The sequence below is a fragment of the Cyanistes caeruleus genome, chromosome 2 (genome assembly GCF_971803275.1).
Source record: "Cyanistes caeruleus chromosome 2, bCyaCae1.hap1.1, whole genome shotgun sequence".
Classification (NCBI taxonomy): domain Eukaryota; kingdom Metazoa; phylum Chordata; class Aves; order Passeriformes; family Paridae; genus Cyanistes; species Cyanistes caeruleus.
Genome location: NC_141702.1, coordinates 72,900,722 through 72,924,614, shown reverse-complemented (window position 1 = coordinate 72,924,614; position 23,893 = coordinate 72,900,722). Strand labels below are relative to the sequence as shown.

The 23,893-nt window shown below is 40.1% G+C and overlaps 1 protein-coding gene across 1 annotated transcript in view; it reads right to left on the bottom strand.

Annotated features, from left to right (window-relative positions):
- THBS2 (thrombospondin 2) overlaps positions 1–3,214 on the bottom strand; it is a 32,896-nt gene extending 29,682 nt beyond the window's left edge. Inside the window, exons 1-3 of the mRNA XM_086875210.1 lie at positions 2,985–3,214; positions 1,841–1,915; positions 447–1,003 (exon numbers count right to left, since the gene is read on the bottom strand). Coding sequence (XP_086731336.1) covers positions 447–1,003; positions 1,841–1,915; positions 2,985–2,991 — 639 coding nt within the window. The 5' untranslated portion in view covers positions 2,992–3,214. The remainder of the gene's footprint in view (positions 1–446; positions 1,004–1,840; positions 1,916–2,984) is intronic.
- Between the last annotated feature and the right edge of the window lie 20,679 nt (positions 3,215–23,893).

Below are 23,893 nucleotides of genomic sequence, written 5' to 3'. Positions count from 1 at the left end.
TTCAGCTCCCTTAAAAATTAATTTTTTCTTGTTCTTTCAAATAAAAAAATAAAAATATTGACATATTCTCATGATTTGAATAGATATATTTCAATGTAAAAACAGTTCTTCAAGAAATTTGGAAAAAATTCTACAAATCACCACAAAACCGCAACATCTCTATAGGTGTTACATCTAGAAGAGAAAAGGGATGGTTGCATAGGAAAGCAAAAAATTGGTTTTGCACACTTTTTCTGGATTTAGACTTGACTTTGCCTTTGCTTTCAAGACCCCCAAAATCACACATATCAGCAATTAATAAAAGCACACTCTGTTTGGTAATATCCATGAATCCATTAAAACCAAGAGGCACTGGGACAACAAAACTGTGCCTACTGCAGCTTCCCAAACTACTTGCAGTTACCTTCTTACCACACCGGAGACCCAAGCTCCTGCAGGTCACCTACCCTGAAATGATTCTCCCGAGTGGACCCTTTCGCCACGTACAGCCTGCTGCTCTCTGCTTTCAGCTGCTCATAGAAAGGCTCCTCCAGGATGAAGCTGTCAATAAGGTCACAGCCAACATAGAGGTTGTAGTTCTCCCCGGTTATCTGCACGGTGAGGTTCTTCCACTGCGAGTCAGCAAGGTCCACATCTTCCAGGGAAATCACGTTCTGGAAGCCATCCACCCAATAGATAAGGTCCAGGGTGTTGGCCCGGCCATTGGAAATGATCTCAAACTGCCTCTCACTGATGCCAGGACCCTCTAAAGCAAGGAGAGTGCCTCTAGATTGCCTGTCCTGCCTCAGGGTGGCTGAAAGGATAAAGCCCTCATTCTGCCGTATTAGTTTTACGATCTTTTTTAGTTTCTCCGGTTTACATGGAGGTATATGGTCAAACCGAATGAAACGATACGCTGGCACAGTGGGGTCTGGGCCCCGGAACACCTTTGCTCCAATTGTCTTTCGGTTTATGTTACTGACTTGAAGTAAATCAAAGGTAGTCTCCTCTTCCTTGTCACCATCTGAAAAAGTTAACACTGTGTGACAATGTGTCTACCAAAAGTCTTGCAAGAAACAGCTCTGTACAGTATACTTAGTAACCGCATTTAACACTTGTATGACAGACATTAGGGACCAGCAGAGTAAATTCCCCTCTTCCACAAATGGAGCTGCTCCTACAAGCAGGCAAGTGAATCATATGTTCTACCTGACATTTTCATTTACATGGCAATTCTCTCCTTCTGGGCATACAAATACTTTTGATTATACTTTTATACAGATGGCTTCATATTTTATAGCACTGTATAGTACATACTTGTACATATATATATATATACTGTAGGCCATGTATATGCTTATACATGGATGCATGTAGCAATTTATTCATTAAATATTTAATTAAATATATGAATGGATAAGGAATTTGAGGCAATTGCTATATTTTGATTACCAGATAATGGAAAATCAAATGAGAATCCATGTGCCTACACAATGACTGAGAAAAAAAGAGATTTGGTTTTTAAAGACTGCAACCAAGAAATCAGATGTAAATGAGGGTCTGGCACTGTGCCAAATCATATTCTAGTCATATTTGGTCGGTGCATGTCTATTTCCCTACACTTCTAATATCAATTATTTCTGGGATTATATACATTTTAATCAATAATTTATAAAGAAAGCAATTTTGGGATATATTGAGAAATATTCATTTAGCACTCGCAAGGTGTATCTACCAAAAATACCTCAGGCACTCCTAAAGAAAATCCTTTATGATTACTTTGCTCACTATAGTCAGGTAAGCCAACACTTTACAACTTTTAACTTTGGGAAGTTAACTTTTAAGAAGTGTCTGAACTTACCCTGAGCATTTGAGGAAACCCACAGGGATATCAAGATAGCAAGCCACAGCAACCCTCTCCTTTTCAGCATAACTCCTATGAATAAACCAAAAAGTAGTAGGTATTAGGGAAATTATATTTATCAACTATAAATAGTGCAATTTTCCTCATGAAAAGTCAAAACCAGCAACCACACATATAAAAATCAGAATTTTTATTTTAACTGATCCTTGTAACACTTCAGGTGAAGGGAAGAGAATTATAAAAGTTAGAGCTCCTTCTTTAGGAAATGTCCTTAATAAAAAGAAAAAAAAAATACAGAAAATATATATTACTATTATTTTCTTAATGAAATTCCAGTAGCTGGCATAGAGACCATATTACACTACAGGAGATAAAGATTATTGCTACCACATCTTTACTTTGGAGCAAAATATTCAGTCAAAAATCCCTGCAGCAGAATGGGATCTAAATTAGATGAAGGTTCTGAGTAATGGGGTACTTTTCAGTCCCATTTTCAGTGCCATGATACAAACTCCTCTCTCTTCCATATATATACAATCCTCTATACCCAAACATAGCTGGGATAAAGTGACTCTTAACGTGATGCTGGGTTTGCCCTGTAGCACTGTGCAGTTATAAACCACATAATTGCATCTCCGTATGTGTCTCAGCTCACAATGAATGGAGCAGAAGCATTCTCCGGCATGTGTAGAAATCCAGTTCTCTGGGTACAGCCAAATAACTTCAGCACTGCCAACTCCACACATAACTGCAAGGACTCGGGGATGTCGCCAGCGCTTCCCGTCTATATTTTCTTTGTTCTACACGAAACTCGCATTACCTGGCATCCCCAGGGTACCACCGCTACAGCCAACTACCGGCAGCCGCCAAGATGCCTCTCTCACCTCCCGAACCCCGCGGTTCCCGGCGGGACAGAGCCAGCCCGGGCGGCAGGGCAGGGCTGCCGCGGGCAGGTGCCTCACGCCCGCCGGCCCCGCGGCTGCAGCCCTCACCTCGCACCCCGAGTCCCCGCGGGGTCGGCAGCGGGGCGACTGCCCACGGCGAGCTCCGAGCGGGCGGCGGGAGAGAGCGGGCTGACAGCTCCTCCGCCCCCCGAGGGGGCTTCGCGGCGGGCACGGCGCCTCCTCGCCTCGCGTCTCACCTGGCATCGGGGAGCCGACGGTGCGCTGGAGCTCTGCGGGGCGACGCCGGTGGGGAATGGAGCGCTCTGCGCCGCTGCCGAGGCCCTCGCACGTCCCTGCACGGCAGCACGCCCCGCGCCGACGCCTTTATGGGCTGCGGGCCGGGCCCCGCTGTCAATCAGCGGCGCCGGGGCGCGCCCCCGGCTCGCCCCTCCGCGGCGGTGACATAACCCCCGCCGCCCCCTCCCCACCTCGCCTACCTGCGGGGCCATCGCCGGCCCGGGCCCGCCCCCGGCGGGCGGTGCAGGGGCGGTGCGGGGGGCGGGCAGGGCGGCTGCGGCCTCCCCCCGGGGAGCGGAGCGGCGCGGAGGGGCGGAGAGGGGAGCCCGCCATCGGTGTGTGGGGGCCGAGGGCGGCAGGGCCCCCGGGAGGCGGCGCCAGGCCCCGCGGCGGGGCAGGAGCACGGTCGGGCCCCGGCGTCGGGGCGAGCCGAGCTCGGTTCCCGCGGGCCCCTCCGGCCGGGCCGGCTCTCCCGGGGACACATGCTGATTGAGAGCTCGGTGCTCCTGCCGCCACCGCGGCAAAACCCCACCTTCTCGAGGGCTCAGTTCTCTCATTTTTATCCTTTTTTAAATTGTTGAACAGCCCAAAGCCGAGACTTGCCCCGTCCCCCGGTGAGCTGGCAAAGTGCTCACTGGATGTCAGCCAGCAGCTCCTCAAGTGAGCGCAGCACCTCGGTCCCGCTCTTCTGCACAAGAAGGACCATCCCCTTTCATTCCGTGGAAGACGTAGAGGGCTTACTGAGGCGTCCTCCTTGGGCAGGGAGCCTTGGCTCGGGGCCAGTGAAAGCTGCACAGGAGAAACCTCTCTCTTAGGCTGATCCGAGTCACGTTAGGAGAACTGGGAACTATCTCCACAAGCAAGGACTCCAGTCACAACCACTGAATTTTAAAGGTCAACACGCTGAGGAGCAGCCAGCCAGCATCACTCGCCACAGGGAGCAGGAGGATGGATCCCTGTAGCAGGTCTGCACACAGAACCTGACGTGACATGTATATAAGTTTCAGAAGTCAAAGGAGAAGACCACGATCTTAGTAGCTGAGTCCTGAACTGGGGTTGCAGAATATCTGTGAAAATCCTGCAGCTGGTGTGAAGAGGCATGGATTTCGCTCAATTTTCCACAGAATCCAAGAAATGTATCCCTGTCAAATGCATAGGTGGACAAACTCCACAAATCTTAAGAAATAATAATTTAAAAAAAAAAATAAAAAAAAAATCCCTGCCCCCAAAAAACCAGCACAGGAAGTCTTTAACTTTGCCCATCACAATTTGAAATTCCAGTAGAAAAAGGTGTTGATACTTCAGAGCTCTGAGGGCTTCAAAAAGCTCAATCTGTCACTACAGCAGAAAATGCCAATGCAAGCATTGCTCCCTTTCCTTTTGCCATGGAAGCTCCTTCCAACTTGGCTGGTCTTGGCCTTGCAGGGTAACAGGAGCCAAGGAGCCTTCCCCTTTCTCACAGGGTCCAGGAGACTGAGCCAAGATAGGAGGGAGAGGGCTTTTTTGTCTTCCTAAGACATTTGGTTTTCAGTTTTGCAAAACCTCAAGAATTTTAAAAAACAGCTAATGATGTTCACAAAACCTCAAATTCTAGTGGGTTTACTCATTCTCCCTGCTATATTAAGACTTAGTCTTTATATCTATATATGTAGCTGTATGGTGTGTTTTCCACTAGACTGAACTGTGCTGGGATAACTCTCATCAGGAAGCTGCTCTGGAATTATAGCTGGAGAAGAGAATGCAGCAAAGTGTTTAAGAGACCAAGAAGGTATCTCTGAGTTTCATGAATTATTTGTACATTTGTATGGAAAACATTTTTACAATAGAAATTTTTAAGTCAATAAATAACAATAGAGACATTTTTTTTGTGACACCTTTTAACCAGCTGCCTCATAGTAAATCTTTCCATCTCTGTGAATGTTGTAGGAATGAAGGATTGATAGCATAGTGCTTTGAGCTGAGTGGTTTATATATAGGATGATGACCTTTAAGAAGAGAGTTTTGACTGTAGTCTTTCCACAACTGTGAAAATGCTTACTTGCTCACTTTCCCCTGCCCACCTTGGAAGAGGTAAACATCTTCTTTCCAAGATTCCTGATGGAAAATCTCAAAGAAACAAGTACACACTCTGCTTTCCACAGCAAGCCAATGTACACATGTAAACACTGGAATAACATTCATGTGTCTCAACTGTCTTGGTTTGCAGGACAGGTGTCTGCTAGGGAAGGCAGGAGACTCCCTTGGAATGAAAAATGTAAACCCCCTCCCTCTGAATTATTATAATTCTGAAATCAAGGGGCTCTCAGGCAGAGATCTGGGGATAGGAATAACAGTTCTTTACTAGTTTGTATAACTAGTCTAACAAACAACAATAACTACAGCATTAGCAAGAAAACAGAACCAGGGACCCCGTGACAGCTTTCTCGGCCGAGATGGGAAGAGATGGAGGAGAGGCTTTGTTTTCACAAACCCCCTCGGGCAGGCAGTCCTGGTGCTCCTGCAGGGTTCTGAGGAACACTCAGCTGGAACAGCAGGGATGAGTAGGAATCCCGGGCAGGTGGATGAGGTGTATCAGCAGCTCTGTGGTGGTGCTGGCACTGGCACGTCCCGGCAGGACACAGGGTGCGGGGCCCACAGATTAATAATAAGAAGAAGCTCCGTCTGGTTTATGGTGAATTCCTTTCCCCAAGAAACAACAGCTCCATGCGTGTCCTGCTCTGAAGCCGAAGAAGCCCAGCCCGCAGCTGCCCCGCCCCGGCCCGCCCTTTTACCTATCCCTCTTCCCTCTGGGACCAGCCAAACTTTGTCTTCTCAAGCATGCCCTAAGTACCAGCAGTCAGGTTTCCCTGCAAATAATGGAGAAAATTCTGTAGGTGAGAAGGAACAAAAGGAAGGACATCTAACCCCCAACATCAATGTACCTGATTTTTCAGTGCAACGGGAAAGTGAACAATGGTGATTAGAGATTGTAAAGTCAGATTTGCTAACATGTAGGAACGCAACTGAGGTAGCAGTAGACCTCCTACCGATGGTTTTCTGTACTGTTTTACCTTTTCACTGCATTTTGCTTCAGACCAGCACATCAGACATGAGCACAGGTCCTTAACTTCTCGTCTCTCAATGCACCTCCCTTTGCCTTTTTCAATCTGCTGTTTTCCTTCTGTACCAGCCCTAGGGACCTTCCATTTTGGATCATGTAAATATCGTACAAGGTAACGTACGTTCCTGAAAATCACTGGGCAATGTCAGGATTCCAGTATGGCACTATCTCAGAAAGAACTGTGACTTGATGGATCTTCACCACATATTCCATGGTTTTGCCTAGGACTTTATCACTGACATTCTGACTTAGCTTGACTTTGAGGAAGACTTGAACTCTTCTACATTAGAAGAAATCCCAATAAAGTGGAATATACTATACATGCTATTTTGGTTTTTTTCTTTTACTGCTTTTCTGGTAAAATTGAAACTTTTTCTTTTGGCATGATCCAAAAGAAAAACTCTGTGACTTTTGCTGGACAAAATTCTGATTTATATTTTTTTTTTCCTTTCCTGACAAGAGTATCCCCACTAATTGAAATAGATACAGTTGCATGAGTGTGATAATGTCTTTCAGGTTTTATTCTGCAGTCCTGGATTTTACCTGATGGTGATAAACATTCTTACAGAAAAGCTCTCAAAAAGCCATGAAGATTTTTTTTCTTTTTTTTTCTTCCTGTGGTTTTTTGAATTTGATTTTCATAATTCACTGTATTGAGGTTCCAAAACTGAAACAGGTAACTTCAAATTAGCCTATGACTTAGTGACTAAGTTTTTTGAATGAGCTTGTAGGGACAGGGAGAGAGGACCTGGTGCTTCCTCTGACAACATGTTGTAAGTACTCCAGTTAAATGCAGACTTTTAGTCCAGGAATAGAATACACAAGGGAGAGTGAATTCCTATATGATGAGGGAGACATGCACTTTTGACAAAGCTTTATGTGTTCTTTTATTTAAGTTCTGGTGCCAGAAAAAAATGGGTATCATAATCAGGTACTTAATCTTCTGTTGTTGTTTCAGAGGAAGAAGTGTTTTGGGCTTCTTTTAAACCTTCCTTAAGTAATTTCCAGGTATAAAATACATCCAGATACAAATACTATTGCATTCTATTACAAGAAATGGCCGTAGACTGCACGAGCACCAATCGGTGTGCTTTTACAGTAAACTTGTCGAAGAGGGAAATACTGCTACCACCCATTTGCAGACTTTATCTTTAGTCAAAAAAGATCTGTACACAAATACTTGTGCAGTGGTTTCAGCAGAAAGACTGAGTTTAAAGCTAAGTCCATGTTGTCTAAGTGTTTTGCTATGTTGGTTCCTACATGATTTAACTGGCATCACACAGTAAGTTATGGAAAGAGCAATACATAAGTGGAATCCAAGATTCTTAACTCCTGGTCTGAAACTTGGATCTCGAAACCCTTTTTATTCCCTGTTCTTGCAGTACATATGACAAAACAAATATCCATCTACAAACAGTTGACTGTGTCCTTAACCATTTTACAGAATTTTTGTATTCTCTCCCCACGTGAGCTGCTGAACATATTCAGACTGCCAAGTATTTTCAGCCTCCAAAAAGGAACATTCTACTACCAAGTACTGTGCAAATGAGCACTGAAAATGCCCTGTAAATCCCATGTTGCTGCTCTGGGTTAAAAAAAAACACAAACCTTTTACCAGATTCAGAACAGATTTATTACCCAAAGACCTGCTTTTATTCAGCTTTGTTACATAGTTTCACATTCTATCACAGAAGCATTGACGTTTTCACTTATAACTGGAAAAGATCACTAAAGCACTTTTAAACAACTATCTTTATTATCCAGGATGTAATATAATTTTTATTATATTTCCAGTGCCATGCTTTCTGTATTTTGAATGGGATTTAGTGTGTTGTATCTACATATTTTCAAAACCAACCCAGTCTCAAAGCTTTTGGATGATTTGGATTAAATCCATATTTAGAAGTAAAACATACTGAAGCTGACAGTAGCTTTAGCTGAGAGGTAAGTGAATACAACTAAAATAATAACTTAAGTGGTCCAGCTGGATTTTAAAAGTTGTTTGGGGGAACAGATGCCATTTATTTCAGGAGGATGTAGCACCAAACTAATTTGGAAGGCTTGGGCCTAGTTTCTTTTCATTTAGTTAGATGAAACAAAATGCCAAATGCTTACTAAGAGCTCAATAAGCTACAACAAATGTTTGAATGATCTTAGTCTAAAAAGATTCTTTTATTGCAATGAGACCCACACTTTTGTTTCACTAAAATGATGATGGGTCCTTGTCTTACCTGCATGACTTCCCTGTGAAATGTGAGTTATTCCCACTGCTGCGTGTGTTGACTATTGAGGGGGCCCATCCTGAGGGGACTTTAGGTGCCAGCACAGGAGAGGACCCCTCTTATTGGCAGACATGCAGTCCCATGACCAAGAGTGCTGCCTCTTCTATGCTTTCTCTCTCCTTCCAGCAAGGGCCCGAACTCTTCTCCTTGGCCCCCATTTTTTTATAGGTACAGCAGGTTGGCTGGCTGACAGGAAAATATGGCCTCACCAGTGTATCCCTGAAACATGGGACTCACAGTCTGGAGAGATTGGGAGGCACAACTGAGTAGAGAAACTGAATAGATGAAAGCTCCAACAGGCCAAGAAAAAAAAAAAGTACTGAAAAGAATTGAAATTGATTGCAAAAAAATTTGAAAGGCCACAGTCTGAGGATTTGATATCTCTCCATATGTTCAGAACTGCCACAGATGGAGTCATGAGTCCCACAGGATGAAGTGATGAGATGAAAGCAGGCAATTCATGAAACTACTACTGCTGGCTGTGTCTCTAACTGGGAGAAAGAGCGTCATTACGCTATGGCCTGATAATGATTATGAAGATTAAAGCTGAACAAATAATTCCCATATTTTTTTATTTTTTTACTCTGTGTTTTCCCTCTTTTTCCCCTTGTAAGAACACCCATATTCAGACCACATTTTCCCCCAGCACATTAATTATCTCGGTGTGCTCATATAGCTGTTACCTGTGTTATTGATAAATATTTAAAATCCAAATCATCTTGCTTAGCTGTAAATGTTTGAGGAGTCAGATGGCAACATTCATGCTCCCCAGTTTGTACGCCATCACTTCCCAAATAAATACTTGGCTCTACATGTTAAAAGTGGGACTTTTTACAGTACTCTTGCTTACAAACATCCATTTTGCTCTGAAATATTTCTGGAAGACATCATGCACATAGAATTAAATACTTTCAACCCTCCCTCTGCAAGAGTTCAAAGGTGAAGAAAGTCAGTTGCCGTTACATTCCATGTTCCACTGTGGTTGTCTCTGGTACTCTTGAAAAAGGAACAGGGAGAAATTTGCTCTGATGATAACCATAGACTACTAAATTTGCTTTAGTCATATAATGGAATGCTGAAAAAATATTCCTTACTTCATACACCAGGAACAAAGCCATGTATTTTCACACACATTTGTTGCAGACTTGCCACTTCTTGAAAGTTACTAGCCTTTAATTAATTTTTTTATTTATTTGTAATTTTTTTTTGTGTTTTGTTCTACTGGCTTCTCATTGGTGATAAACTAGATGGAAACTACAGTTTGCTCCCCTTGCTATGAAACATTCTCTTGCTATTTCTGTATTTGTTCTCTGATAATAAGAAAATGAAAGCTAAACAACAGTGATGTATTTCAACCTATACATGGTTTACCGATATTAATATTTTTACTTTTTTAATAATCTTACAGCAATTAACTGTATTTTTTCAAGTGATGCTGCTTTCTTAGCATTGTTTCACTTTCTTTTCCATGAATGCTTACAATGAAGTTTTGGAAATGGGGGCACAGCGATGGAATGATACTTGGTCAGATGAAAAGGCACATTAGTATTTATTATTGTCTTGTGTTTATTTAGTTAGTTATTTTATGTTTCTTAATGTTCACTTCTATGAAGCCACAAGAAAAAAGCTGGCTCTACTTCAAGAAAAGCTCTGCTGAGCATAAAGCTTCTAATTTTTCTCTCAGCTAACCACATAATGCATCTTAAATTTGCATGGCAATTTGCATGGTTCACAGCAATAAGGAAAAGAGAAGTACAGTTGATGATTGTGGCACTTTTGCAATTGGATGAATGATTTGCAGATGTTGGGGTGATCCTGTGCATGTCACTGGTGGTGGAATCCTGCATGTTGGCGAGGTTTGTGTGGGGTTCTTCCTTCAAAGTCCTGGTGCAGAAATTATTTGGTGATGTAAATTTTGGGAATATCTGACTCTGGAAGTTTGGCCTTTTCTTCCACCTCAGATGTTATTTCTTTCTCAATACCCTTTATTAATTTTTTTTTTTTCCTTTTTTCTTCCATTTTCTCTCTCTTTCTGTATTCAAAATTCATGTATATTTCTGAAATATGAACACCAGAAACAGATATAGCTTTCCAGTGAAATATGTGATAAAAATATATTCCCTGTTCTGCTTGGTATTTGCCTATGTATGTGTGTCCAAGATGTGCTTTTTCATAATCCTGTTTTAGTTCTTGATGGATTGTTCAATTAATTATTGCATTGTGACCCTTTACAAAGATTAGAGTCGCTGCTTCCTATGTTCTCATATTTCACTGAATTTAATTGTGCGTTCTTAAGGGACACCACCTCAAATATTTATGCAATCTGAAGACCTCAGCAGTTTTGGTATTTTGTTTCAGGTGTGTGCAACTATTGAACGTGGCTGCAATGAGAAGAGGCCCTTGTAGGACCTCTCTGCTGTACACTCTTCAGCCACTCACAGTGAAAATCTTTCACTTATAACTATTACTGCAATCAAAAGAGTTACTGTGCTCTATTTACTACTGCTTTTAGTCTATGATGGACATGTGGTGAAAAGATTCTTGAGGCAATAACTGACAAACTCTTAATGTCAGCAGAATAATTTAAATTTTGCTCAGAAAAGCCCTTAATTATTTTCTTGATCCTGCTCACAAGGAAAACTAAATTTCTGTCTTTGTGAATATAGTTTTGTACTAGCTTTCCTACTAAATTTCTTAATAAGTGCTCTCTTAGAACTGAGATAGAAAAAGTAAACCATATTTTTCTTCCAAAGTAAATAATGTAATTTTGATCAATTATTTTGTAAAATTGTGCAAATACTCTCTCCTTCCTTTGAGCACCAGAATTACCATGGCACCTTAATGTACTCGAGGGTGGCAGAGGGAAGTACCCAACTACCACCCTCTGCATCCTAGCAGTATTGAAGTGCTTTTTACATAAAGCTGGCTATATATCTTTATTTATTGTTTCAGACACTTAAAATCATACTAAAATGCCTTTGGCTCCCATTCTAATAAACAAGTAACTGAGACTCTGTTTTTTAAGCAACTCAACAGAGTGACTAGTTCTACAGTGTAAGTCTATGGAAATGCAATTCCATAATTCATTAGAAGCAGGCTTTTAGCAGGGGTTATTTTTCAATTTTCTTTTATAAATCTTTGCAGAGAAAGTGATATTCTTACCACTGAATTTTGGATTTTAAATTAAAAACAACATGGCTGTTTGGAGTAGCTCCTCTTAAGGACTTTTAGACTTTTCTCAATGTTTCTGTTTTCTTTATGGCTTGCAGAATATTACTTGAGTTAAGAAGATGTTACTAGATAGTCTAAACTCTTCTTCAGGTTTGATCTTGAATAAACATTCCTGGACAACTGTTATGCATTTCTCTTCAGACATAAAATATGCACTAAGGCATATTCCCTGCATTAACCTTTCACTAAGAACTGTAGCTACAACTTTCAATAATATTTACCTGTGTTAGTCCCCTTGAGATCACATTCTTATGTGTAAAGAGGAGCCATTTTCAATGTAATAAAGTTTATTATTTCAATTTCAGTGGAAGTTATAAGATATTTAAAAGATGGTTATTTTTTACACCATCAGAGATGGTTAACTAATTCCTATTTTGTGTCCTTTCTGAATTTCTCAGTACTCTCTTGTGATTTTCTCAGATTCATTTCTAGTGTAAGTAAGTTAGTGTCTACAGTTTTTGATCCAAAATTAGATTCAGGTTCTTTGTTTATTGGAAATCAAGTTGTTAGTAATTAATAAAAATCTGGCTGCCTGACCTTTGTTTAGAATTACTAGTTTAGCCTCTTGGGTTGAAAAGCAAAACTAGACAGCACCTCTAAAAGAATGCATTTCTCTCTGTAAATGGAAATGGTGCAATCTCTATCCAGCCTGGGGTTCCTTATATGGAGTAGTATATATTCAGCCAAATACTGCTTCCAGTCTCTTAAACCACCTTCTGAAAGGAGCTGATGGATGACACATAACCAGAGGATGAGGTTATTTGCACAACATGTCCTAAGTGGCTTTCATAAGGTTGCTTTTTTATGCTGAAGTAAACTTGTCATTCCACCCTCCTTTCTCAGAAGTGTTCAGCACTCCAGTGTAAATAGGATGTAAATTTGAATTACATTTCTGTTGTTATATGTTGTTTAAAAGACTGCTGTGATACCATCAGTTCATTGACAGCTTCAACACATCACAGAGAGATAGTAACAGTTAAACTTAGAGGTTTTTAGTTCAAGTAAGCTTGAAAAACACCTGGCAGATTATGTGAGTAGTGTAGCCATAGGTGTATAAGTTGCTCATTGATCATTGCTACTGTCTCAGTTAATAGGGTGTCTATTCTCTTTTAAGCATACAACAATGATTTCTACTCCTGGTAGGACACAGTCTGACTTTGTCTTATAAATCTGCAATGATTAGTTTTAACAGCAAAATCAGTAGCTTCCAACTGCCTTATATATATGGTCTCCAAAAGTCAAATATATGGAAGAATGCAAAAGAAAATTATCTCAATTTATTATTGGAAAAAAGACAATGAAAGCTGTTTTCTGAGGCTTGGCTGGTTAGAATGCTGATTTTTGTAGAAATTCAGTCCCAGATATAATTAAAATGTCATCAGATCTCTGCATCACTGAAGTCTGTGTTAGGTTGAACACACAGCCAAAAGGAAATGTGTTTTAGAACTTTCATAACAGAAGGCCAGCCTGAGATCTTTGATCTTTACTGGATTGCTTTATAGGCAACCTCTTTCACAACTGCATTTAGTCATCTGTCTTCATGATAAAAAGCACATTTGGTGTACGTCTGTGCATTGTAAAAGTGGTAAGCAGGTCATGGCACAGCACCATGGAAGGAGAATTTTGAAACTAATGGGACTATGCTTGCTGAGAAAGAAAAAATGTCAAATAGGAAACTGAGATTTTGTAAAATTCCAATTGTGAGGTATTGAGAGCTGCCCTAACTCTAAAACTATATTTTTTTCTGAGTTAACTCAGAAGCTGGTTATACAACTTTTAGCTATATAACTTCTAGTCTTTCTGTGGTCAATGGAGAGACACAGACATTTCCAGAGGATGACTCTCCGCCTCTTAAAAGCTAGTCTGAAACAAGCAAGACTCAAAATGCTTACCAAAGACCAAAATTAACAGAACATGACTTTAAAAGTTTCAGTGATGGTAAATGACTGAGTTGTCAGAGTTCACACATCAGGCTGATAAGCCTGAACATAAATTTTTCCTTAGTGTTGCTGTGTATCCAACATTTTGAAGGACTTTTGTGTCTTTCCTGCTTAATCTCTGACTTAATAACTTTTTCTTTGACTACCGAGTTGTTACGTCCTCTCAGAATTCAACATGTGGCCAAAAGAACAAATGTGAAAAATGCAGATAATGAAAACTAACAGTGAAGAACAAAGAAGGAATGTCTAAAATCCCCAACTGAATGAATGAGGACGCTAAGTCCTTAACACAGAAGCAGAGAATGTGCTAAATTCAGATGTAGATTTGGATGTTTAAGTCAGTGCTGAAGTCAGATTCTAAAGGGGAGTTAATTTCCCATTGACCTTCTAAGCTCTGTAAGAGCAAGATAAACCAAGACAGTCAGGCTGGAAGGGTAAAAAGTGCACATTATTCCAACTCTTGTACCACACATCATTATTTAGAATTTCTAAAAGTGATACAAGACCCAGTAAAAATACCCAGGAATTCCTTCACGTCAAACATTTGCACACAGGTTGAATAGTCAATACAGATTTCTGACAAAAATTGCAGATACTAAAGAGTGGGAAAAGTGGTAGCTGAGTAATGATGCTTTGGACAAGGATGGTCTTACCCTTTCCTGCAGGTTTCACACAAACATCTCTTGGGAGCCATGAACTCAAACTCCTAAAAGTTCAATTCTGCAGTGAGAGTTCTAAACCTATCTGTAAAAATTCTCTATCAAGTCAGTGTCTCTCTAGGATGTAATTTCTTATTCTCTTGCTGCTATACTCCAATGTCTTTCTCTTAAAGAAGTGCTATCTTTATCTGCCCCCCATGTGTGACACCAGTCACATTATATCCTTCCTGACTTCATCTCTCTTGTCTAGTACCCAAATCTTTCTGTCTCCTGACCAACACTGCTTTCCCTGATTCCTGACTCTCCTGATCTGATCTTCAAAGTAACTCCCAAACTACTTTCTCAGCATTTCCAAGTAAAACTACTTGCTCTTTTAACTGAATTTTGATATTTTATTCCAATAATGGAGATGCAAAGCTAAATGATGGTTTTTGCATGAGTTGAGGATATCAGAGTAAAATGTGCTGATTCCAACTTTATAAACAACCTTCCTAAGTATTTTTTTCCTGAACTTTTCTAAAAAAAATATCTCTGGGATAGCCTCAAAACCAGAAAATTTTAATTGAGTGTATTAGCATAGGAAAAATTTAAAAGTTAACAAAAAGAGAATCAAATAGCCTTAACACTGAAATGTTGGTTTCTACATTGCCTTTGACATTTATATCACGTATATAGCAGTTGTTACTGGATCCCTTGCAATAATCCACAAGTATCAGATTATCTACACTACCAAATATTAAGCAAACAAGAGAGATTTATGTCAGTAGGAAATAGAAGTTGACCCTCATTGTGTAGGAATGTTCCTAGGAAGGGAGGATCAAGGAATTTTTCCTAGTCAGACCATTCTGTTGAGTGATTATTCTAATACGAAATTTATCTCTAAATCTTTGCCTAGTTCAAAAGGGTGAAGTTAAGAATGTCTGGGTGAAAAAAAAAAAACTGACAAAATCAACCCAACAACTGACAGAAACATCCTTGAATCCTGTACTGATTAAAAAATTAATTTGGACTTATTTTATGAACAGACACAAACTGAATTGGCATCAATACAAATCTTAAAGCATTAAAGAAAGTCCCCAGTAAATCCACAGTTCAGATTTCAAGCAGGCAGCATGAAGAGAAAAAGTGATCCTCACTGTATAAACCTCCAGAAGTAGAAGGAGTCTTGCAGAAAAACTTAGATATCTTAGAGAAAGGTAGCATGCACGTCTCACAAAGTCATAAAAAACTGCTCACAAAGTGAAGCTGATCCTTTATATTTTTCAGGAAGATTTTGCATGCCTGGCAGTTTTTCTTGTCAGTTCTATGCATTCAGTTTACATAAAGATGCTCAGCTAAAAGTAAAATCTACAGGTGAAATGTTTGATGTTTCTTGCACCACAAACACAGAAGTTTTTGCTCTGTTGGTTCTTTCACCCATGAGACTTGGGAAGTCTCAAATGGTTACTACTAAATTGTATCCTAGAGACCGACATGAAAAGAACTTCTCAACTTAAATGGACAGCCATAAGTAACTCCTCATTACAGCTGCATTTGGCAGGGAGTGGGAAGAGGTCACTAAACTATACATCAGACTGGGAAGTTGTGCCAGGAAAACATGCATTTCTGTAGCTGACACAGCAGTGTGCAGTGTCTCAGCATTATAGTGTATGGAACAAATTCTGATGTCCCTACTCCTTCTTAATCATTCTTTAGTAAAAATGTCACAGAATGAAACAGGATCAGTGCCAGAATAAAGACTGAGTTATAGTTGGGATTGACAGTAGTTTACTATTTCAAAGATGACTATTCCAAGTACTCCAAAATTTGCATATAACCCTGGCTGTTCGGAAAATTGTTGGACTCCTGAGGCTGAAGGTAGGGTTTGTGTTCCAGATATAAGGTTATTTAAGCAACTGATTCCAAAGTGCCCCCATCCTGTACCCATGGAACAGTACACAAAGCCATTTGATCCTTCATTTTCTATGTAAAACTAAGCCTCAAACCTTGGCTCAACCTTTCTCAAAAATAAACCAAGACCTTTTGGATATGTCTCAAGCACATAATAGCCATTGCCTTTTAGGCAAAGAGGTAGTAGGAAGGGGTTCACCTAAAAACTTTCTCAAGTAAATTAGACTCTCAAAGCCAGCCAGGAAAATGAGCCAAAAGAAGCAACATGCTAATGTTGAGGCTTTGTGTGTGTTGAGTAGCGAAGGAGCTCCACACATGGACTGACTCGGTGTCTGTGAGGCTCAAAGGGACAGGTAACCTAAACTTCATGTTTGGTGCCTCTGGAGAACCTGCAGTATTCCTATCACCTGCCAATGGGTGTGTTCTGGGAAGTTTCCCGTGGTCATGTACAACTGTACAGAATGTGCGTGCATCCGTCTACTGAGCCATGGGTTGTCCAGTCTAGGCAATGACAGAAATGAGTTATGCCTACATTCTGGCCTGCAATCTGGATTTATTTTCCAAGAAAATCAAAAAATCAGAATACATGAAGTCATAAGGAAGGGCCTAGAATCTTCATGGATCTCATCCTGATGCTGTTTGAAATATGAATCATATAGAATAATATCATATTTTGAGTTCAAATGATCATTCAGATCATCAAAGTTCAACTCCTGGCCCTGCACAGGATATCCCCAAGAATCACTCCATGTCCTTGAGAGCACTGCCATAACAATTCTTGAACTCTGTCAAGCTGGTGCTGTGACCACTTCCCCAGGGAACCTGTTCCAGTGCCCAGCTACCCTCTGGGTGAAGAAACTTTTCCAAATATCCAACCTAAACCTTCCTTGAAACAACTTCAGGCCATTCCTTTGGGTCCTGTCACTGGTCACCACAGAGAAAAGATCAGTGTCTGCCCCTGCTCTTCCCCTCACAGAGAAGTTGTGCAATAAGGTCTCCCTTCAGTCTCCCCTTCTCCAGGATGAATAGACCAAGTGACCTCAGCAGCTCCTCATATGGCAGCTCCTCAAGGCCCTTCACCATCTTCAGTGCCCTCTTTGGGACACTGTAATAGTTAAATGTCTTTCTTACATTACATTGCCCAAAGCTGCACAAAATGTTCAAGGTGAGGCCACCCCAGCTCAGAGCAGAGCAGGACAATCCCTCCCTTGCCCAGCTGGCTGTGCTGTGCCTGATGTCCCCCAGGACAGGGCTGCCCCTCCTGGCTGCCAGGGCACTGCTGGCTCATGTTCAATTTGCCAGTGACCAGGACCCCCAGGGTCCTGCAGGTACCCTGCAGGATTCTGCGGGGTTGCTCTCCAGCCCCTCATTCCCCAGTCTGTACATACAGCCAGGATTGCCCCATTCCAGGTGCAGAATCCATCACTTCCCCTGTTAAAATGCATACATCTGGTGTGCGCATGCAGAGCTGAAACCTTGGAGCATACAAAGATGTCATAATGTAGCTATAACCCAATGCATTTAAAATCAGTTTTGCATTTCTGGGCACAAAAGACTATTTTCAAAGTGTTTGAAGATATATATATATATATGTATATATATATATATATGTTCTAGTTTTAGAAATGCTTTTCAAGGAAATTAACACTGATGTACTAGCTAGGATTATCCTGGCATACTTCCTGACAAACAGAGCTGAATATAAACAAGGCACACGTCACTAGGTTGTGTGGTCAAGGGATCCATCAAACAGATCATGTAGAAAAAGCTTTGCATAAGTCTTCCAGATGCTTCTCAGATGTTTTCTTGGGATGTACAGTGAAAGAGGCAGAAGAGAAGAGAGTAGGTACATTAATTGGATTTCTTTGTTTTCAGAAGCTGAAGTTTATATTACATTTTGTAGCAGCTTTTGTGTCCTGAGCTGCGTAATAACAAAGTTCAGATGAATTTTATTTAAATATAGTTAAGACCATAAAATTTTGACACTGTATCTGTTCTGAGTGTTTTTAGAAGCGTCTTGAAGGGAATTTGATATTCTAAGAAAACGTATCATTTGTCTCTGAGTTCTAACCAGTCAGACAGCCACTGAGGAAGTCCCATGGCTCTTTCAAGTCCATGAAATTTAAAAATTACAAACCATGGAAAGTCAGAAGTCTGCAAATAGTATGGGTACATCAGTCCCCTGGTTGTTATGTAATGCATAGTTTAATTGAGAAAAAATGTTATAGATATTTATCATAACTGTATGTTTATACACTGTGGTTAGCCAACTGTGAAAAACATCTCCATCAGCTATTTCCTTTCTCTGTCATGGTTTGCAAAAAGTCTTCTGGAATATTTTAGGCAAGAAACATGAAACGACTTTTTTACATATTCCATTAGAACTATTTCCTCAGTCCAAGAAAGTGATGGAGAATTGGTTGAGCAGGGAGTAGACCCATCTAGTCAAATGTTCATTGGATTGTGTCAGAAGTCTTGGACAAAATCTTGACAACTCTGCAGAAATAAAATAGAGATGCATATCTGAAAAAAATTGGCAGGGGAAGGAATTAAAGGTGTGAAACATTCTCCATTGTATATTGGTGTTCTTTGGCTGATGTAACAGTACAAGCAATTTTTTTTTCATTGACTAGCTTTTTGGATTTTCCACAAAGAAATCTTCACTGGCATGCAGTGATTGATGTTGTACATGACAACAGTAATGTCATGACAACAGTTCCCTTCACTTTTTCTTCACTGTCTGCATGAGTGATGACTGTAATGATTCCCTCTGTTCTTTAGTTCTCTCCTTTAATGGCTCCTTGCAGTTGCCAAATTGCTTTGCACCTGATTTGTCAAAAGAAGATCATCTCTTTAGCACTCAAACCTAGCAAAAGAAATCATCTGAGGTTGGTTCAGTGGTTTCCAGAACAAACCAGTCCTCGTAGGCTGCGTGTTGTTTCCTTGCCTTATTCTCTTAATTGTTATCAGATTACTTCTGATTCCTTTTCTTCTCTCAGTTCTGTAGGCCATGGTAGTAGATCTAATGAATTTTTTGAAATTAAATAAATAGTGATTTTGGACTTGCATAGCATTTATGTCTCTTTAAACACCTCTGAGAAGAGTCTGAGAAGTGAATTGTTTGATGCTAAGAGAAATTCCCTGCTGGGAAAATGACAATATGCAGAAGTGACACTTGCAGCTTCTTAGTCCTCCCCACACGAGATTGTTCTCACAGTTACACGAGGGGCAAGGTTTCCAGATGTCACTGTCTCCAAGGGAAATGAGAACTTCCCTTTACATGACCCATAAAATATGTTTCACTTCAGTGCACGCTACTATGCCAGGAGTGCAGTACAGCATCAGTTCTGTATCGCATAGCCTTAAGGGATGACATAATACAGGAATACAAAAAAATCTGTGGTGGGTGAAGTACAGTTCAGTGGTTCAATTCATGTTATGTAGAATCTCAACATTTGAAATTAATTGAGGAGGGACTGATTATATTTAAACCCTGGATGCCCTTTCCAAGAAAAGAAAATTCATTAGAAAAAAACCCAAACACCTGTGCTCTCTGAATCTAGCAAATGATCAAATGCTCCTTAATATCCTTGACACAAACAACAAAAGATATGTGAATGCCATCTACTAGATGACCTGAAGGCTGTAAAGAAAGAGCACAACTTGTGTTCTGGATAAGTTCAGCTAGAGCTGTCTACACTAACTTACATGTCAAGTCAGGCAAATGCACATTCAAGTGCTATATTTTGCTGAAAAAAAATACTGTAAATACAAGCCAACATTTTTTGTTCTATTCACTGAATTTGCAAATGGGAGAAGCAGAATTTTCCCATTTAAAACCTTCAGTACAACTTGGCTTTTCTCTAGTGGCTGTGTCAAGGCTGGGTCTGTTTACTGCAATTGAGGAATGAACCTGATGTGCATTACAGAAAAAGTACAGAGTTCTTTCTTACAAAGCAGTGAACAGTTTCAATTGACACCACTGGATCTCCATAGTCGACTTAGAATGATCTATTTATTCAGCACATCCCTCTGAGCCCATTTTGAGAATTAGCCCACAATCATGGTCTTCAGAGGACAAATTTTCCCTTCTTCCTGCCCAGATTCAGGAGTAGTTTGGTCACTTAACAAAAGGCTTCCTGGATTTTGAAAAGACTGGGGGTTTAGATGCATCCAAAAGTCATTTTGCTTTCTTTTTGGTTCAGATACTGAAATGAGATCGAAACCACAATGCTGGCATGCACTTGCATAGTGAATTTTGAGACCCCTCAGGGACACAAACAGGAACCAACAGTTATTGATTGATATATGAACCAACATGCTGTAGGTGCAGGGCCTGGGGTAACTGTAGTGCTTTCTGTGATACTGGATACAGTTACCTCTGTATTTCCAGCTGTTTGTCCAAGTTTTGTGCACAGAATAATTTTAAAGGCTGTATGGAGCTGTGGAAAGTACATTAAGAAAGTAGCAACTCCTTAAGTACCTTCCCTGCCTAGGCACTAATGAAAAGACCATTGCAATATTTTCCTCCATTTTCCTTCCTTCATTTGCTCTTAGGTCTATCTGTAGCTGCCTCATTGCCCTGCACACGATTAACACCCAAATCCTACTTTTTCTAAACATAACAGAGGAAAATGTTATGGGTTGGGCTGTTATTTGAAGAGGAATTAAAGAAGCACGCTGAGAATTGTATCAGTTTTCAGAAGCTTGCAAAGGGAGGAGGAATATACTGGAGATGTGCAAGGATCAAAGTTATGAGTAGACCGAACATGTGAGAAAGGTACAGGGTCTAGGACATTCTTCACTAGCTACAGAAATTTCCCTGTTTTTTTCCCTGAAGAAGCTGTTCTGTGTACTGCAGTCCTAAGATTCAGCTGCTTGTGACTTAGGATCCTTTGCAGCCAGTTGGAAAGGCTGACACCAGTGTTCCTCAATAGTGATGATGGTGACTGATAGGTGAGTTACAAACTTCTCTGTATATAATTGTAAGATTTGCAGAACAAAAGCCATCAGGTCATATCTTCAGATTGAACTCAGCACAAAGAGCATGTGATGTTTCCTTAAAGTGATAATCTACAGAAAAAATAAAATAAAATACAGGCAGAAAAGGAAAGGTTGAGAAGTTGGAGCGAGAAGATTGCAGAGAGAAGAGAAAAAAAAAGTAAGCCACTACTAGTGGGAAAAAAAATAACCCAACATAAATAAAAGAGGTTCTATAAAGACATTTCTTTTGCTCAGCATTATTCAAGAAATATATCTCTGGCCTACTGGAAAAGCAATGTTGGATGCATTTTTCAATGGCAATGATGATCAACCTGAGTCAATCTGGTATGTACCATAACCCTGTATTTTGAGAAATTACATGTCAGGAAGTAAAGGCTTCATTTATTTAGACATGGAAAGGAAATCATAAACCCCATTCTTTCCACTCATATTTTTGCTAAGTGGAATAAGGCTCCCTGTATACACATATATACAAATATTACATACCTGGTATATTATCATCTCAGACAGATAAACATTCAGCTGAAATCATGTTGTTTCACAGACCTGAACAGAACACAATCTCCTCCTGGGCCATTTGCTGTACTGTCTGACAATGCAATCCAAATAAGCCACAGATACCAAACAGTGATAAAATAGAGAAGAAGATTCTGTGGAAGAAAGTGAAATAAATAACTGTATTCTGTTGTGAGAATTATCAGAGTTTCTCAGCATGGTGCTAGAGATGTTAGTATGCTACAAAAGATACATTCTACCAGTTGAAGAACCTGGCTGGTGTTTTAAAAAGTACATGGTAGCAGCATTTTCTGTACATTTCAGTGGAAAGACAGAAAAAATCATAACTCAGTCTTCTGCTTAGATCTAGAAAGGAGGACTTACAGAGGTTTTTCCAGTTCTAGGTATGACAACAGACATAGTCTTTACTATTGTAAGAGCAAATGTGGCTAGGACTAAAAAAGGTTTTTAAGCAAATTAAGTAGCCATTATACATCAACTTAAATTTCCCCACAGATAAAAGTAACATACTAGTTCAGTTTTTCCAGCCAAAAGAGATTCAGCTTCTGAGGCTCTGGGGAAAAGGGGAGAGAGAATCTTGTTTCTTCTTTTCCTTCTGTTCTTCAGTGGTGAGGGAATAGATGATAGCAGCATCAATGGGAAGAAGGGAGTAGCAGCTCTTTTGAGAACATTTCCGTACATTACGTGGTCAATGAATGAGGCAACTCAATAGAATAAATCAAATACTTGAAAGAGATGCAGGACTCTTCCCTACAACTACTCTAGATTGTACTTAGTAGCAGTTAAGCAGAGGGTAAGTACTTAGTCTTTTATAAAATATTTTGCTTAAAAATATTAGCCCAGCCTGAAAATGAGACAGAGGATGAGGGATAGTGTTTTTGTGTATGTGTGCATGAATGCATGTACATTGAATGAAAAATAAAATAAATAAAAATTAATTAAAGCCTACTTGTGCAATTTGTTATTGGTTAAAAAAAAATAGTAGTAAAAAATGTATTCCCTGTGCTTGAGGAAAAAATAATTTAATGCAGCTTTTCACAGCAATAGCCACACAGATCAAATATTCACATAGATCAGGGGCAGTACACATTGTTAAAATGTCAGAAGTACCATGCCTGTGGCTTCCCTCATGTGTCTACCAAGAAATAGCAAATAAAAAGCAAGTATTTCCAGTTTTGAAAACTAAATTTTGTAGAGAAAAAAATAAAGATTTCTTGCACAACGTTAATATGTCTTGGGGAAAAAATTCTCTTGAAACCACAGGTTTTTTCCCTCTCAGAAACCTTTTACTAAAAGTAATAATAATGGAAAAAAAGAACATTACTAAGTGTGGAAAAAAACATTTAACCTTTCTAAACATAAATCATCATCTCCCCCCATTTTGTTTCTCAAGCACAGGGCACCTGCTTTTGCTTTGTCCGGTTCTGGCTGCCTATTAAATCTCCTGGCTTTTCCTAGAGAAGGAATGTGTCTTCTCTGCAAACTGCCCTGCAGTCAGCACTTGGTTTGCAGGAGAAACCTAATCTCTGAGAACCTGCAGAGAGCAAACCAATTTCCTAAATCACATAGGTCTAAGTAGTGGAATTGCTTTAAAATCCAAGTTGATTTTTGTGTTTTATTTGGTTGGGTTTTTTTACTCTAAGTTGCATTGAAGAACCTCCTCACTTCCTCACTGTGAATTTGCCTTTAAGTAAATTGCAAAATGGGAACATGCTACCATCACCAATAACATATTTGTGCTGCCCATAAGCTTGATGAATCTTTTTATTCCTATAGCTCTATGCCATCTATAAAACCTGTCTGCAAGCAGGTTAAAGGTGGGGTTTTTTTGTGTTACTCTTCCAGAGTAGCTGTTGTGCCAGAATGTCAAAAATGTTCTCACCTTCCATACTCAGCAGATAAGCCTCAGACCCCACCCCTTTCCAGTCCATATGTTTTCCAGAGAGGAAGATATGGAAACAAACACAGAGCCTGGGAAGCAGAATTTGCTCCTTTTTTTTCTTGTTGTTCATGAAAATTTGCTCATGCAAATTTTGCTCCAGTACTTTTTATTTTTTAGTATTTAATTACAGAAAGGAGACACACACCATCTCTATTTGTGTACTCTTGTGTACACACAATTTCATTACTAAAAGCAAGGGCAGACAGCACAACTGTCTCCATCCTCCTTCACTTTTGTAATGGACATTTCTCTTTGGTTCTCCCCACTTCTTGAGCCACTCTTCAATATGACTGCAATACTCCACC